Source organism: Sebastes fasciatus, chromosome 16 (genome assembly GCF_043250625.1).
Source record: "Sebastes fasciatus isolate fSebFas1 chromosome 16, fSebFas1.pri, whole genome shotgun sequence".
Taxonomy (NCBI): domain Eukaryota; kingdom Metazoa; phylum Chordata; class Actinopteri; order Perciformes; family Sebastidae; genus Sebastes; species Sebastes fasciatus.
Window position 1 is genome coordinate 10,889,062 of NC_133810.1, and position 18,141 is coordinate 10,907,202.

Below are 18,141 nucleotides of genomic sequence, written 5' to 3' on the forward strand. Positions count from 1 at the left end.
TTTCAACCCCGTGATCTCTGACAAAACAGCCTCAGGAGCCTCCCAGGGTCTCTGAGGGTAGATGCTGCCCTTACTCTGTATGACGTACAATAAGCAGCAGAAAAACACTCATCACACTCTTTCACATTATGAGGGGGAGCGCCTACATGTTGGCTGAGTCATGCTTTGGGAAATGCTCATTGTCCTGTGTTCAAGGCTAGCAAGCTAAGAAACTGCTTTAATATATTGTGCACAAGCGGCTGTCGATAGTTAGGAGACAAAAGAGACGGATAACACCGTGTTCCTATTTAAACACATTTTTGACATCTTAAAAAGACAGGATGTAGACTGTGTAAACTATGAAGAACTTTCTTTTTATTCTTCTTTTTCTTCTGTTTCTTTCCTCTCCTTTTTTAATCATAATGAATATTTTTATTGTCAGTGTTTAGACCTGCTGAGATATTTTATTTTATTTTTTAAGTAAGCTTTTTGGTCCCACATTATTACCAGTAATTCATCTGACATTCTTTTTAATAATAATGATTTCACCAATGCAAATTATAAAGGAATAGTTTTTGTCAGACTGGCGAGTGTTTTGCCACTATATTATAGAAGATCATTACATATATTACATATTAATTATCATAGTATGTGGTGTAAAGATTCTGGAAACTGAACTGTCTGCTTAGCTGTCTCCAACAGGATAAGAGTGAAAGTTGCACAAAATATCACTTCCTTTATTCATGAATGAAATAACATCCAGTTTAAATAATGTTTTTTCTGCTCAATGGTATTTTTTAACATAGTTTTTAGTACTGTGCGTAGTAGTTGCTTGCATATGCCTCAGACAGTGGTAGTGCTTCTTGTGGTCATCCATCTATTCATCCATCCATCAAATACTGTCATGCACAGCAAGCCTTTATCAGCACGCGGCCCACAGCATCGCCATCTGAGACGCTGTTGCACAAATCTTTATTGATTTCTACATGCTGAGCGTCCCACTGGGGCCATGAGGTTTTTTTTCTCCCCTCTAAACGACGAGCTAATTAGTTTCTCTCTCCCACAAGAAACTAATTCATACAAACATAATATTTTTTAAAACTCGCAGCAGCCAACATTTTCCTGGCTCGCCTAAAGCTCTGTCTGCAACACACGGTCTTGCATCTGCAAGTTCAGATCTTCTATAAAATACGACACCGCCGCCCCTCTCGAGTCCTTCAACGTGTCCCTGATCTGAAATAAATGAGCTACAATTTCACTTTTGAGAGGTTGCATTCTTTTTTCACCCCAGAGTCCACTGGGGTTTCTAGTGGCAGATTATTCTCCGTAAGGGCCGACATCTTGGCTCAAACTCAGTTGCTCAATGGCCGAGGGTAGTTTTTTTGCCACGTTGGTGAACTCCCCTCCTCGGGGCCCTTCTCCAATAAACTGGAGGTGGTGCTTTTCGGCTCTGAATGGATGGATGGGGATTGATTGAGCTGACTCAAAACGGTCTGCTGAGGCTCAGATAATGCTGAGACCACTTAACATCTGATTGCCGATGGCCTCAGAGTGTGGAAAGACTATCTGTTAGATACCCGTCCTGAAGATACACACACATTTGGCAATGCCACAAAGAGGAGCACACATGCATACAGTACTGTCCTCCTTCTTTCTCATCTCAGGTTCAGTTAAAAACAAATATTATGATGTATTATCATGAAGTTAACTGGCAAAAAGCAACACGACATCTTGAATTTGAATGAGTCTCTCCATCCTAAACGCACAGATGCACAGTCAACAAACAGTTCTCCACTAATGAATATCAGATTTAAGGAAAAGAAAAGAAATGAGAAGAGGCCAGCCCTTCTTACTTAAAGTGTATAATACAGTAGAGCTGAATGGATGGGACCAGCTGCAATGCTATCAATCACTCAGACAAGCAGAAATGACTTAGCCACGCCTGCGGACACAAAGGTTCTCCAAAGTTTTTGGCAAAGTTTATATGTGTATGTGTGTGTGTGACAGCATAATGTTTTTTGTTTTTTTTTGTTCTGGGAAGAATTTAAATGGTATTCCTCTGCGTATATTTACAGTACAAAGCTACAGATCGGCTAAGTCAGAATGTGTCACATAATCTGTAGTGCTCAGATAAAGAGACATTGACTTTGTATTGCGTGAAGGTACTTCCTTGTCAATTCTGTCTGCTTACAAACAACGGAAAAATGCCTAAAGGCTCCTGTGTGGTGGGATGAACCCAGTACAAAGTTTTCACAAGCTGCCGAACCGAAAAACAGAGCCTTTAAGATGACAAAAGTGGATACAGGCAGGCAATAAGACGTGAGGCATCAATAGCAAGGATGGGAAAACTGTAGGATCCTGACGCTCAGATTGACGACATGTGCAGCAAGCATTTTGTCCAAATGTCAGTTTTAAGCAAACTATACTATTTCTGTAAGTTAAGCTAAATCATTTTGACAGTATTCAACTTGTGTTATAGTGGAATGTGGAAAAAACAAAACAGAAAACTATGTAGTATTATGTTTGAAAGTGCCTTAAGTGCCTTAAATCTTATGTTTTTAGCTTGCTACAGGCATTTTGTTAGCGTTTCAGCCCTTGGTTGCATATTGTGGCGCTGATTGTTTTCCCCTCCGGTGGCCGTGTGCTCCGTCTCTATTGTACCATACAGATAAATATAGGGGAATGCATACAAAATCCATACAAACCCAGTATTCATTCAAGTTGTGGCTACAACACACACCTTTTCGGCCATTTCTTTTTTTCAATTTTCATTTTGATTTATTTTAAATTAAGAACGTGATAAAGATAAATTGGTCAATCAGTCAATGTGAGATGGAAGAGGAAAAGTTTCGGTCTGTGAGGTGATTGATATTTTGAAGTTTTTGCCTCCTACGGTAGATAGCAAAACTCATATAAAGCCATTTATCTCTTGTTGGTCACAATGACAGACACCTATTCTAAATGTAAAATGTTAGACTCCCAGCAAAAAAGCCAGCTAGAGCCTTATAAATAAGGAGACAAAATTACTTAGAAAGTAACATATTCTAAGAAGAGGGGACTTCCATGGGGAGTCTAAAAATTTGAATCTGAAAAATATCAAAGTTCCAGTAGCTGACATTAGATGTAAGGGAGAGATTACTGAAGCAACAGAGTGGATCAATGTGTGTGTGCATGCATATTAGAGAGAGAGAGAGTGTGTGTGTTGGAAAATGATATGACACTTGAGTCTGGCACGCAGAGAGGAAGCAGAGATTCAGCAGGCGTCACATTAACATCACATTCTCCTAAATATCAAAGCAATGCTTCACTTTGATACAGGATTTGTAGTTTGGCTCTGACTGAGTTCATAGATGGTCAAAACATTCCTCCCACCGATTATCCACAGTGCTCCTGCTCTGGTTCTGTGTGCAATATAATGCTGGAATATATCTAAAGAGTTAGTTTGAAGCTTTAATTTTAGAATAGAAATAACTTTCACTGTAAAAAGCTGGTACGGCCATTAGAGAGAATATTCTGAAAATATTGTCATGGGAAAAAGTATGGATATAAGAAGAAAAAAAACCATTAAGGGCAGTAGTGTGAGCATGCAAAAATGTGTACAATATTTAAAAAAAAAAAAAAGTGAAATATTTATTACCCGAATTTGAAGCTCGACACAAGTCGGGCTGAAAACTGTAAACCGAGACGAGAAAAACAAGCTTCTCAGTGGTTTAAAGTGAGAGCAGCAGTGTGTTTTTGCTGGATGGACTCCATTTTACTCTGTCTATTAATCATTTGATTAACTCTCTTTGTGTCTCGTTCTCCCTCTCTTTACAGGTCTGTTTCTCTCCGTCACACACACACACACACACACACACACACACACACACACACACACACACACACACACGCACACACACACACACACACATAGAGTGTAAATACCTCTAACCCAGCAAAAGTAGTTAAGGTGGCAAAGAAATCCAAGAAGCTGCTGTCACAAGCATTTAGGGGACACAGACTGGACTTTAATTGCTCTTTTTCCTGGTAGACAAACTCTGGCTTCTTCAAGGAAAACTGCAGTTTATTTATTTAATTGCCATGTAATACAGCAACGTATCCCCATACAACGGTTCGTTTGATATTTTTGTTTTTTTGTCCTTCAAATGTCCAGCAACACGTGTCAATTTCCGCTTGTTACATGCATACAGTCTTTTCAAAATAAACTTCCATCTTCACAGGAAACAACTTAGTTAGGTTTATGCATCAAACTTACTTAGTTAGGTTTAGGAAAAGTAATGGTTTGGGTTAAAATTACTCCGGAAGTGGTGTAACGAAAGTTACGTGACAAATAAATCAACGTTGACTTCTGGTTTCACATGGGGCATTAACACCGGTCATCTGATGTTTTTTGACAATTTCTGCTGTAGTGTAGTGAGTTCAGTGACCCTTTCTAGACATTAATCTTCAACTTTATCATGTTTAACTTAATCCTCTTTCACTTTCTTCATTAATTACTTATTTTTATTAGTTAATTGCTATTTTGTTAATCATTATAATTACCTATTTACTATTCAATTAAGTGTATCCGCTAAAATTTAGCAGACAAATATTGGATCTGTATTAGCTGATGTTAATATTAACAAAGTACTATTACTATACTATTCCCCCATACTACTCCCCATCCCTAATCTTTACCTTTAATTTATTTATATTTAATGTGGTGAAATGTAATCTTTCTGTCTCACACTTTTTGAGGTGAAAATCCTCTTCAACCTAACTTTTTGATCATTTTGGTAATATCTTATGCCAAATGCTCATTGTTGCTTTTCACTGACCAATATTTGCTTCTAAAATGTAATGTAACAGCTTTTTATCAACTGGTTAGTGGGATATTCACTGACAGAAAAAGCCAAAATAGATATGTATTATTACTTTAGCATGCATGGGTGATTGGTTAGGTCAAAGTTAAAGAGGGACTGCAAGTCCATCAAGCCAATCGATGGCACACTTGAGTCCTCCGTGAAACCAGTTTAATCAGGTAGAAAACCAGCTCTCATGCTTGGCTGAGGTTTCCGTGTTTTCTGTCCCTCAAGTCTTTCCATCAGAAAGTTGAGGTGGTAAAAACTGAAAGGGCTTATAGCTGTCGTTCTGTCTTCTGAGCAAACAAGACTGACTGACTCACCGCAACCTCTCACATGGTTGCTCAGGAACAAAGTCGCCATACGGAGGGTGACAGTGATGCACGTACAGTACACGCTGATTACTGTAATGTGCACACACACACACACGTGTATATTTATTGCCACCCAACTACTTGTTGTTTGAGCCTTTTTCTTAAAGGTTCTCTATACGACATCCAGAGCATTAAGAGCAAACAGCTATTTGCTGTAAAGATATAGAGGAGTAATGTCTACCTGAGCAGAGAAAGTCGCTCTCCCTCTGTGTGTGTTGTAATGTGAGCTTCTCTGTGCTTTGTTGACATCACCGGGCCGGCCGCCTGTGCCTTTTAGTGCGTGATCATGCATGTGAGCGTGCCCCACTGGCTAGCTCACGGCCGCCTCTCTGCAGTGCTGTCATACGGCAATTACAGCTGACAACGGCGTTGTCGTGGAAGCGTAGCTCCCACCCTCTGTTTCCGCCCAGGTTAACACTGTTAGCTCAGTGAGCACTGTTGCCATTGTTTGCAACAGTGCACAATATTGCACTTATGAATCATTTCTTGTGCTATACATACTGTATGTTAGATATTACAGCTGCAAATCAACATCATCCCTCTGGGACTGACTGACCTGGTGCTATATCATCTTTCTCTTCCACGCTACTTCAGCAATATCTCCACTCTATTACAGTGTAAATTGGGCTCCTATGACAATAAAAGCCCAATTTCTTCTTGAAACAAGTGATCTCTCTCTCTCTCTCTCTCTCTCTCTCTCTCTCTCTCTCTCTCTCTCTCTCTCTCTCTCTCTCTCTCTCTCTCTCTCTCTCTCTGACATGGCGACACAGTATTTAGAAGGTGTCTGAATATGAATGACGTCTCCACTTGCCTGCTGCCACTGCTGTCAAACTGAATTAGATATGATCCTCATTAAGTTGTTTGTCACAGGTAGACGCTGTGTCACAGAAGTTACCCAAGTTAGCATTAATATGACAACATATACGTGTATGACTAATGTGATTTTAAAGGAGCCTTTTTCATGTTGAAGCTGTGCATTAAACTACACTCAATACTGTGCCTGAATGCATCCTCTGTAGACGGACGGAGCACTGAAGCTACTGCTGCTCAGCTGCACCCGATTCGACTGTTATCAGGCCATTAAATACATTAAATGTACATTATCCCGCTTATTACACTGCTACTTACTTAAGAAATCAATAATTTCACACAAAAATGGTCCACCAGAGTCCGACATCAGAACTGCACCCATAGCAACTGTCTGCTATACATAGCAACGGTCTGCTATAAAGAAATAACAGACCGCAGAACGCCGTGATTGACCAATCAGAATCGAATATTCATCACAGCTGTGTAATAATAAGTAATATCAACAACATAATAACCTGCAATGGGAAAAAGATGATAGATTGCAAGAAAGAAATGGAAACAGATGTGCAACTATGAAGAGGAAAGTAATCAGTATTTTTCATTTTGACAAATGCACTACATTGACTGTCTCCATTTGTATTTCGCTGCTGCAATGGGCTGGAAAAGACAGACAGCGACAGAACAAGTTCTCAAGCATCATTAGCAGCCGATGCCTCGGCCAGCATTTTGGGGTAGAGAGTAGAGAACGGCAGCCAGACTGCAGATTAGCACCTGTATATTATGTTGTACGGTGCAGACCTTTTTTCATTAGCCTTGCTGGCATCTGGTTTCTCTTTAGCTTGCTTGTTCTGTCCATGTCCTTTTCTCTCTGTCTCTCTTGTCCTCTAGTTGTCCCACCGCTCTCCCTCTGTCTCATTCCGTCTTTCTTTCACTGTCTCTATCTGCTCCGCCACACATGCATTTCAATGTGACCTCGTGGCGGCCTCCAGGCAGCCAGTCTGATGGGAGAGCATCCTGCGTGGAGCTTTTAGAGGCACAGGCACCCCAGGCCACTTCAGTAATGGAAGTCTCCAGAAAACCACGGGGACTCAGAAGCTTTTTGTAATGTGTCCTCACAAAAAAAAATGCTTCCTTCCCCTCTTTCAAAGGTAACAGTTGTCACATGTTAATTCAAATAAAAACTGCTGCAATTTAAAATTATAAAAATTTTATAAATTCTACTAAAATCTGACTTCAAGGACACAGCTTTTTTTATTTTTTGGAGCAGATAACTGCCCTTAAATCAGGAAAGACATTACAGTAAGTGCCTGAATAAGAATTGTTTACCTTCTTTAAAAGTAATGGCACTGTTGGCAATATTCCCATAAACGTATCCCTTCTCTGAAAGGAGAATATCACGTGTACGCATTCATTAAATGTAGCAATATTGGACTTGTTTATTCCTGCCAGTAACCTATTATTCATAACCTGAATACCTTTTATGAAGTAAATTAACTAAACCTCCACAGTCTAGTGATTTTTGTTAATTAGCATCTATGTCCACAGCTGAAAATCCACATCAGTAAATCTCAATAATAAAACGGCTAATCAGGACTGTGTTGTTCAACACAATCTATTGCAATTACTGTGATTAGACTTACATACTATCCATACATGCACACACATATTTCCACACACACACACACACACACTGTGACCAAAGCCCACTTGCTGAAACGGACACAGCCGGCAGACTGTGACACGTTGGATCAATGCCGACAGCCCTCCGACCTTCCTTCAACCCCAACTCCCAACACCTCCTTTGACTGACAGCTCCCATCAGTCTGTGTCTAATGCTCCCTGAGAACACACACGCATGGATGCACTCTCTTGCAAAAAAAAATACATCCATCATAGAAAGCTCGGGATATTAATGATCTCATGTAAAATATATACATAAAACTCCACTTATAGTTAAACCTGCAGTAGGCGGACTTTTTTTTTTTTACATAATTGGGCAATAAATCCATAATAACCTTTCAGCATATTGTAATTCAGGTGTTCTGAGAGATAACTAGACTTCTGCACCTCATCATAGCTCTGTTTTCAGGCTTTAAAAAATCTACTTTGGCCAATAACAGGTCATTTCAGAGAGAGAGCGTTCCTATTGGCTGTTCATTCAACGGAGGCAGCTGTAAATCACCTCGCAAACTCTGATCAAATAGTCAAACTAGGGAGCGCTGATCAAATGAATCAATATTCTGTTACTGTAATGACTATTTCTCACCTCAAATGTTTTCAGAAACATCTTGTAGTGTACTGTTTATCTGTAAAATGAGTTTGCGAGTGATTGACAGCTAATCAGAGACGGCCGGCTCCAGCGCAGCTCTGATTGGTTGTTTTCCTCCAGTCTGTGAAATCTTACAGATGCCATTATGATCATTGGAGGACAGAGAGACACATTATTTTTTTTTCCAGATTACCTGTCTCATGCATTACTGTCAGGATACAATGACAGTTTCATAAAAATAACTTTTTTTTAAATCATATTTGCTCCAATTCTACCTACTGTAGCTTTAACAAGAGAGCTTATTTTAAAATAATGATTTTTGCTTTTACTCATGTGTTTTTACTTCCATCAATGTAAAATTTTTAGGCTCAGTAACAGTACTTAATCAGTGTTTTCCTTATTCTCACCACCCCTGATTATGATATTCCATTTCAACTATGTCACCTTGACATCAGGCCAAATACTTGACATGCTGACATGCTGTTTTCTAGCGATCGGCAAGGCCTGCAGCATGAAAAGTGAAATGAGGCTGCGAAGTGCACATTTTGCAGATACACAAGGATACAGTGTGTGCCTCAGGTACAAGCACATCTTACTATTGCTTACTTGTAAAGTTGGAGTCTGCAATTAAGCTTATTTTAGCTCACGCCATCACTCAATATGTACCCTATATTGTACCCAAGCAGACTGTAGTGCCTGAACCATACAGCACATCTGTACTAGATCTTTTATGTCAGGATGCTTGGAGGAATTCTTCTCTTAGTTTCTTTAGAAAAAACATTGCCTTTGTGAGACATTCTGTCATTTCTGTTTGGTTTGCTGAGGAAAAAAATGCACATGAACAGGGAATAACACTGAATGATGTCTTGCTCTGCATAGAAATGAAATGCATTAGTGAGATTGCATAATAACTGAGCAAAAAAAAGAGGGACTCCCTGGAGCAGGAGAAGCTTTTACTCCACAATGTTTCAGGCTTTTGTTAATGTACTTCTTTTTCCCTTTGATAGTTACGCAATTACTTTTAGCATTACTACTAGCATGTTGCATCACAGCAGTAATTGTCACAGAGGTTAGATATCATGGAATGAAGTGTCCTGTAGACTTTGGCCCTGTTGAGACCTGGCATTCACATGCGTCTTGAGTGACCACTTGTGATCAGATCTCACTTCCCCGATCTATATGCAAATAAACACGTAGTAAACACATAATAATGCAGCAGACGTTGCAACATAATATAATGGGAATGTCATTAGTAATAACCTACAGCTTCGTAGATTCAAGTACATTTTATTAACATAAAAATGCGAGGTTATTGTCTGGGGACCGCTATGCCAACGATAGGCCGCCGCATTTGCCAGGCAGTTTAAGCTTGTTAAAAGCAAGTTTAGTTGTGAATTCTTAACCATACATTGAACAAAGTTGGCAGAACATTATTATTCTGAGTTATTCCAAGTTTGTTGAAGAGAACACAAAAAAAGATATTGAAGCACAGTTACTGTATGTCATTTCCTAAATCCTAGACAATATTTTCTGGTAGGTATTAAATTAGCACAGACTTTTTCTAAATAACACACTAACACTAATCTGCCCTTTTTATTTGAGCATTCACTGTTTTTTGAATCTCTTCAAGTTTGTATAAATCCCATCTGTTTGGCTGAGTGGTCGATTATTAAAACCAGCTCAACGGGCCAATTCCTGGAAAGAGTAACAAGGGAAAAAAAACATTTCATAGTGTCTCAAAACTCTCCACAGATGATTGAAAGTCTACAATTTATTTGTTAACAGCATGAAAATGTATAAAATTATATTTGTTCCCCTCAAGATCCAAACAGTTTTAGCAGATGGCATTTCTGGAATATAAAAATACTTAACGCAGGCCATTTTTTCGAGTGATTGTTTTCCTTCTGCTTGAGAACAAAATGTGCTCCTCACATAAAACGCATTACACAGCCTGTGATCAACACATCCATCACACCGAGCAGCAGCCAGGTAGTTTCGAGAAGTTCTTCCTCTGTGACATTTCCTCCACCAAACAAACAAATCAACTGCAAAATAAACAGTTAAAGAGGCCGCACGACTGAAAGCCGAATACAGCAGCATCTGATGCTCCTTCTCTGTCTCTGATATAGTGAGTGTATATCTGCCAGTGCCAGGAAGAGCTCTCCTTACACAGTGGGACTTAGTGCAGCGCAGGCACAACGGGCTGCCACTGCTGGCACATCAATACACTGACCGTACCCACTCTTAGGTAGCGTCCGAAATTCCATACTAACAGAATGTGAGATATTTTAGTATGTCTGAAACCTTAGTGTGAAACCAATAGTGCGCAAATTGCATACTATTTCCGGGGAAATATTATAGTATGCAACAGTGGACACTACGGCAGCATAAATATCCCACAATGCAATGTCGGCAGTAACGACAACGTTCATAACGAACGACTCTGTAACATCAATAACGTTTTAATTTAACTGTAAGTATAAGATTCCACTTTGCTTTAAGTAATATATATTTTAAATTAGTTCAGACTTTGATTCTCACAAACTGTCGTTTTGGTCACATGAGGTTGGCAAGGGGTTACCATGGTTACACGTCTCCAGCCGGCACGGTGGCTCTCAGGAAGTGGCGACGTAAATTACTGCTCAGTGCGTTCGAAAAGGTACATACCACTGTTTATTCATACAAAAGTGAGTTGAACGATAGTAAGTATGTATTGCATAGTATGCGATTTCAACCACTAAACGCCAGAGGTTAAGATTCTTCAAACTCAGTATTCCATAATCATACTTCATAGTTTGCCTGGAGGGAAAAATAACTTGTCTAAAAGTTCACATGTTAGTTTGCAAAGTGCGTTGTTGTTGTTGTTGTTGCTTGGCTGCACACAGTTACTCAGACACCCGAGGTCACGCAGTGGCGAGTGTATTGACAGCAGGAGGAGAGAAAAGGAAGAGAAGCAGGTGGTGAAGGAGGAAAATAGGAGAGGAGGAGGAAGGTGAGAGAAGAGGTGAATGAAAAGAGGACAGAGTAGGAGGAGGAGGATGAGAGGACAGGCCAGGGGACGGAAGAAAAACAAAGCCTGGTTTTCTGCATGGAGCTGGCTCGGTGCGGTTCATACGCCTGCGGGCAATCTCTCCCCGTCTCTGACCTTGAGCGCTTACCTCAGGACAATCATAACTTACGCCAACTCAACACAGTGAGAGAGACAGAAAGAGAGAGAGAGAGAGAGAGAGAGTGGGCACAGCGCTGACCCAAGCACATCTCCCTAGGAAATCACCCCCACTCAGGGGGATTTACGCTGCCAAAGGCATTAACCCTCCAACTGTTTTTTTTTTGTCCAACACAGCATGCAATCAAGCAAGAAAGCAAGCACTGGCATTGTTTGTCTGATGAGTCTGTACACTTCACCTCCTCTGTTGTTTCCCCTCTCTGCCGCCTCTCTCTCTCTCTCTCTCTCTGCTCTGTGGCTATTCTCCCCTCCCTGCGCCTCGCTGTCCTTATATCCTCTCCTCTTTTTAATGTGCTTTTAGTCTCTTCTCATTCATTCCCACCGGGGGAGGCTTTAGCTTTGTTTCCCTCAAATTAGTAATTAAAAGACAGCTATTGATTCTGCCAGAGTAGCTTTCAAAAAGATATGGGATTAAAATGGGGAAGTAGGTGACGAGAGGATAGAAAAGTGGGACAGAGGACAGAGGGTAGATGAGGGGAGCTACTGATGCCACATAGGAGCGGGGGGAAAATGGATACAGCACAGTATCACGATGTTTTGCAATATTGTATCAATACATGGACGTCAAGTATGAATTTTTTATTATATAAACTATTAACCTCTTTACAATCCGTCCACTATTCTGTCTTTCAGAGGTTGTAGCGGACTCAGTCTTAAAGCTAGAGTGAAGATCGTCTGAAACCAGAAAACTTTAGGAATCCATTGATTGGTACCAATCATGTCATGTTAGCTTGTCGGGAAGAACACTAGATAACGCTACAAAGTTACGCTAAATTTTGGCGAGGAAAAACTGTCCATTCTCTGGCCTCAAGATATGTGAGTGAAAACTCTGAGATGTGATTATCATAAAGTGGGCATGTCTGTAAAAGGGAGACTCGTGGGTACCCGTAGAACACATTTTCATTCACATATCTTGAGGTCGGAGGTCAAGGAACCCCTTTGAAAATGTCAATGACAGTTTTTCCTCGCCAAAATTTTGCGTTATTTAGCATCCTTTGCGCATGATGTGGTATGACTTGGTTAGTACCAATGGATTCCTTTGTTTTTTTTTTTGTTTCATATGATACCAGTATCTTTTCTCTAGCTTTAAAACTGAGCCCGCTACAAACAAAAAATGGCAAATTGCGTTAATGTGTTAAAGAAATTAGTGGCGTTAAAGCAAATTTACGTGTTATCGCATTATCATAAAATGTTTAAAATTGAAATAAGATTGTATCGTGACTTCAGTATCGTGATAATATCGTATCTTGGGACCTTTGGCCACAAGTCACATTTTTAGTATCTTATTTAATCGTTCACATTTCCAGTTTTTTTTCATTGGGAACCCCAAAAGAGCAAGTCGCAAACCTGTAAATCAAAAGGAGGAATGATAAATGATACTAAAAAAAAAAAAAAAATGTTAGATTTTTAAAAACTGGACTATTGTACACGACCGTGGCAGTTACTCATCGTCCTTGCTCAGACATTCCCTCCTCTCTGCATTTCTGCTTGACAGAAAGAAAACCAAGGCTGCTTCCTCTCAAACGTCGCAGAGTTCTTATCAAGAATTAATGACGCCTTTCAGATGGAAACTTAACAAGCCACACTTATCAGGCATCTCGAAAGTACGATTCCTGGTGCTCAATAAGCCCGGGCTTTCAAATTATGATGAATGAGTCGCTGAGAGTACCTGATGAATCATCTTAGATTAGCACTCGCTGTTTGAATAAAGCAAAGACTTCCGCGACCCCCAAATGCGGTGAGGCAAACGTGAAGCCTGCCAAGAGACGCGAGTTGTGCCCATAAAAGTTGAACTTGGATCAGTAAGCAAACTACATTTTCCTTTTAGCAACTTCAAAAGGGTGAGATGACGCGGATGGAGACTCGAGAGTGTTCTTCAGTGGGCAACAACACCTTTCTGAATGCATCTGCAGACTGCAGAGCTGTCTTTAATGGCTGATGCTCTCTGTGTGTCTGTGCATTCACGGAGTTAATGGACAGAATACAATCACCATAAAAATCAAACGGTTGACACGTAGTGCACTACAAAATCAATCAAATGGCTGCTACAGCTGATGGTAATACCAGTGTTAAATACGAGCCTTTGTGGAGGCGATCTAAAGAGGTGCTTAAAGGGGACATCCTGAAAAACTGACTTTTTCAGTGCTTGTGCACAAATATTTGAGTATCTGGAGTGCCTACCAACCCACAAACTGTGAAATAATACAAGCCAGTCAGTTTTTTGTGGGCTGTCTAGATCAGAAAACAATGTGATTCAATAAGCCATTCAGATTTGGCCTCCCCTTCCTATGTCACTTCAGCTCTATCTCCTAAAAATGAAGTACCCATACAACGAAACTGAATTGTGAACTACGTTTTGAGGGAAACATATTTGTTTTTGACGTATCACAAATACGTTTGTAATGATAGTCCGCATAAGTCCACGTAGAGAGGAGGACGGGGAGGTGGATAGGTTAAACAAACACAGGACTTTGTGAAACTAAAAGTCAACGTTGACTTATTTTAATCATAATGGTTTTTTTTTACTAAACCTAACTTTCTAGTTTTGTTGCTTAAACCTAACAAAGTAGTTTTGTTTGCCTTTTTGTTGTTTCATTTCAATTTCGTAGTAATTTTAAACCAAACAATGATGTTTTTTACTAAACCTAACTAAGTAGTTTTGTTGCGTTTTTGTTTTGTTTTGTTTTGTTTCAATTTCGTAGTAATGTTTAGCCCAACCATGATGTTTTTACTAAACCTAACCAAGTCATTTTGTTGCCTAGAAGTAGTTTTATTGCGGGTTTTTTAAAATGATTATTTTGTTTAAATGTTATAGTACTTTTAGTACTTACATGTTAACCACGTGTTTAAAACTGCAACTGTAATCCGGGAGAAAATATGTTTCCCTCGAAACGTAATTGAGAATGCAGTTCAGTTGTATGGGAACATAATTTTGTAGGAGACAGGGTTGGTTACTTGCAGGCTCATTAGAATATATCACCCACAGCTTGAGAACTACCTTTGCAAAGGTGCACCATATTTTTCTCACAAGCCAATCAGAGCAGACTGGGCTTTTTCAGGAGGGGGTCTTAAAAAGAGGGTGAATACAGGTATATTCAGACAGACGGTATGAGAAAAATAATGTGTTTTTTGAACATTAAAGCATGTAAACATGTTCTAGTAGAAACCCAAAATACAAATATGAACCTGGAAATGAGCATGATATGTCACCTTTAAAATGTTTACAGCAGCTTTTTGTTTCCATATTTAAGTAATGGAGGATCACATTGTGTCTTTGGCTTACCAGAAGTTGACCAGGAAAGGATGTTCAAGGTTCTGCATTATCTGCAGCTCTTTCAAGACGTTCCTCACTTCGTTACGCTCTACACATTTCAGCTTGTTCATGTACTTCATGGCGTACATCTTCTTCGTGTCCTTCTTCTGTACAATGCAGACCTGATGATGAGATCACATAAGGGTTAACTCCGTCACTGCAGTGGTCAACATGGTCTGAATACTATTGTTCTGCTTGTGCATCTCTGTCCTATGCTTCAGCACTTTCAAAGCTATTGAAAGTTACTTGTGTATTGCTTTCTGCAAACTCTAAACAGATAATATATCATTCATACAAAATTATAATGTAGTACTGCAATATGATAACACATCACCATTCCTCGTGGGCAAAATTATATAATAAAAATATGTATCCACAAAGTAAAGACATGCATCAATCCTCCATGTTTTGCCCAATATGATCATTTCTTAATTCAGGCTGGTCTGATACACCATTTGTAGCTATACCTACGAAAAGTATTGCGCTGTAATTCATATATCACACAAAATCATCGTGAGCTAAGTACAAAGAGCAACAAACACCACATAGGGAGGACGTCGGGGTGGATGGGTGGGTCAAAAAACACTGGACCTTTGCCTAGGAGACCGGTGTTCGTGTCCTTTGTGAAACCAGAGGTCAACGTTTACTTGTTTGCCGTGTAATTTACATACTTTCGCAGTTATTTTAAGCCAAACCACAATCTTTTCCTAAACCTAAATAAGTAGTTTTGTTGCTTAAACCGAAACAAGTTGTTTCCTGTGAAGACGGAAGTTTACTTTGAAAAGACTGTATGAAAGAAATTGACACGTGTTTCTGGACATTCGCAGGGAAACAAACGAAAAAGAAGGAATAACTTTGAACGTAGGATATCACACGAACCGTTGTGTGAGGATACGTTGGTTAAATGTGTAGTACGTCACATAGAAAAACAGTGTAAGTTGCTAATCAGCATACTTTTACAAAGGCCTCAACAGATTTGTGAGATGTATCATTTCACCAGATTTCATAAATTAATAATTAGGATAAAATGCTGATATTCTGTTTGACACATTGAAAATTATATACTTTTTGCAAAATGTTGCAATACAGCAGTGTGTTTTCCATCATTCATCCATGTTTGTCTGGAGCTTTAATGCGTATTACACATGATGTGTTATAATGCAATAACCAGAAATGTTGTCCGTCCAACGAGGCTGGAAGGAAACTTCAGGATTTGACTTTAATCTCTGTGATCAGGAATTTAATCCCCTCTGAAGACGTTCAACTTTTCACAGCAGCATGTTTTGCATTTCAGAGATGGGAAAACATCATGTTGGCATTCATTAGGACTACTGGGTGGGTGTCGGTCAGGGATGTAGATATTTCTTTCAAAATGGCATAAAAATTGCTTTCAAACAGCGTCAATGTATTTATGTATCAGTGGAAAATAAATAGCATGGCTGATGTGACGCAGCAAAAACACAGAATATAACACCTGGTGCAGTCTGGGTAGCTGTCATTGTTCGTATATATCAAACTGTGCGTGATTACCCCCTTTTGACAATGTGTCTGAGCACGCCTGGACACTGTTTTCAATATGCAGAGCAGCAATACTCCATATTTATTTGTCGTCGTGCTCGTCTGTGCTACGAGCGTCAATAAGCCAGTGATTACTGCTATCTAAGAGAGTGATCTGTGGAGCAGCTGGCACGGTTAATCAGCCAAACCCTGATCGCATCACTCCTCCCATTGAACAGCTTGCCATCTACTGTGATTAGACTGCTTATCTGTTGTTGGACAGAGTGGAGATGCTCTGTGGGTATGTGCTCAGTGTATACATGCGAGCGTGCGTGTGCATCGCTGTATGTGCTTACGTGTACTGTAAGTGCCGATGTGAATTACTCTGCACTGTGTGACAACAAGGGGTGACTCTGTTAAGCTGTTGGTTGGTCTGGAGCAAATTAAACCGGAGGGCTTTACTAGACATGATAATATTGTACTGACAGGGAGGGGACATGGTATAGTGTTCGTAACATGTGCAGCGATTTTTCATAATCGATTAATCGTTTAAGTAAGTTTTTCGAGTTAAGTAAAACAAAACAAGTTATTTGATGATATCACAGATCAAGTGAATAATCTAGAAAATAAGCAAATGAATCAGTACTAAAAAGTAGTTTCAAAATTAGAATCGCATGGCACATGTGCATGTATTGTGTGATATTGAATATACATTTGATATATATATATTTTTAAAGTTTTGTTTCATATGTATTTCCCATTTTTATCAACCCTGTCTCCTACCCAGTTATGTTTCCATACAACTAAACTGCATTCTCAATTATTTTTCGAGGGAAACATATTTTTTTCCTAGATTATGGTCACGTTTTTAAACAATTTTAGAAACATTTAACATTGTAAATGGAAACAAAACAAAAAAAAATGCAACAACACTGTTTCGGTTTAGGCAACGAAACTACATGGTTAGGTTTATTAAAACATCATGGTTTGGCCTTCAAATGACTCCAACATTGAAACAAAACAAAACAAAAACGCAACACTTTTAGTTTCACACGGGACACCAACAGCGGTCTCCTGGGGGAAAGTAATAATAATTGAGAATGCAGTTTAGTTGTATGGGAACGTCATTTTTAGGAGCTGGTCTTGTGCATCTCTTGTAATTGATCTTTTATTATTATTGGATCAGTTTTATATATATATTGCTTTGTGTTTTAACGTATTGGATAGACGGGCTCCTGAGCAACACCAATGTCCTCCTGGAATGTGTTAGTTTGTCAGTGCTTGTATTGTAGTGTTAGGATGTATTTCATATGCCCTTTGTCGTGACCTGTTTGGGTTATTTGTGTTGTATGTTTTACATAGCATTACTAAACTAGTTTCCCCTTTTGATATTAATAAATATAGCCTATGCATCATGAAGCTGATTCCACACTGGCATGGACTTACCTTTCCAAAGCTTCCTTTTCCTATTGCCCTCAGGATCTGGAAGTGGTCGAAATTCACTGTGAGAAAGAAGAGTAGAACATCTCTGTTAATTTATATTAAATAAAAAACAGAAATTTGAATCTGAAATGTTTTTCTTTAAATAAAGGCAAGGTCACACACGCGCACAATTAACATTCACCTCCCGTTTACTTCCATTCTATGAGAGTGAAGGGGTGAAAAAATATTCGCTTCTGGTTGCGAAGCAAATTTGCATCTTTGGATTCGCGTGCAGTTCAACTTTGGTGAACTTTCAGGCGAATATCACCTTGGCAGGCGATGGGCGGCGATGGTCGCCTGCATTCGCGCATGTGTGACCATGCCAACAAATTGATAAAACTTTACACTAG

General features: G+C 39.4%; 1 protein-coding gene across 2 annotated transcripts in view; it reads right to left on the minus strand.

Annotated features, from left to right (window-relative positions):
- stk32a (serine/threonine kinase 32A) overlaps nt 1-18,141 on the minus strand; it is a 73,226-nt gene that overhangs the window by 45,234 nt on the left and 9,851 nt on the right. For both annotated transcript variants that reach the window (XM_074611085.1, XM_074611086.1), the window contains exons 3-4: nt 17,756-17,811; nt 14,783-14,934 (exon numbers count right to left, since the gene is read on the minus strand). In XM_074611085.1, the coding sequence (XP_074467186.1) occupies nt 14,783-14,934; nt 17,756-17,811 (208 nt within the window). The remainder of the gene's footprint in view (nt 1-14,782; nt 14,935-17,755; nt 17,812-18,141) is intronic.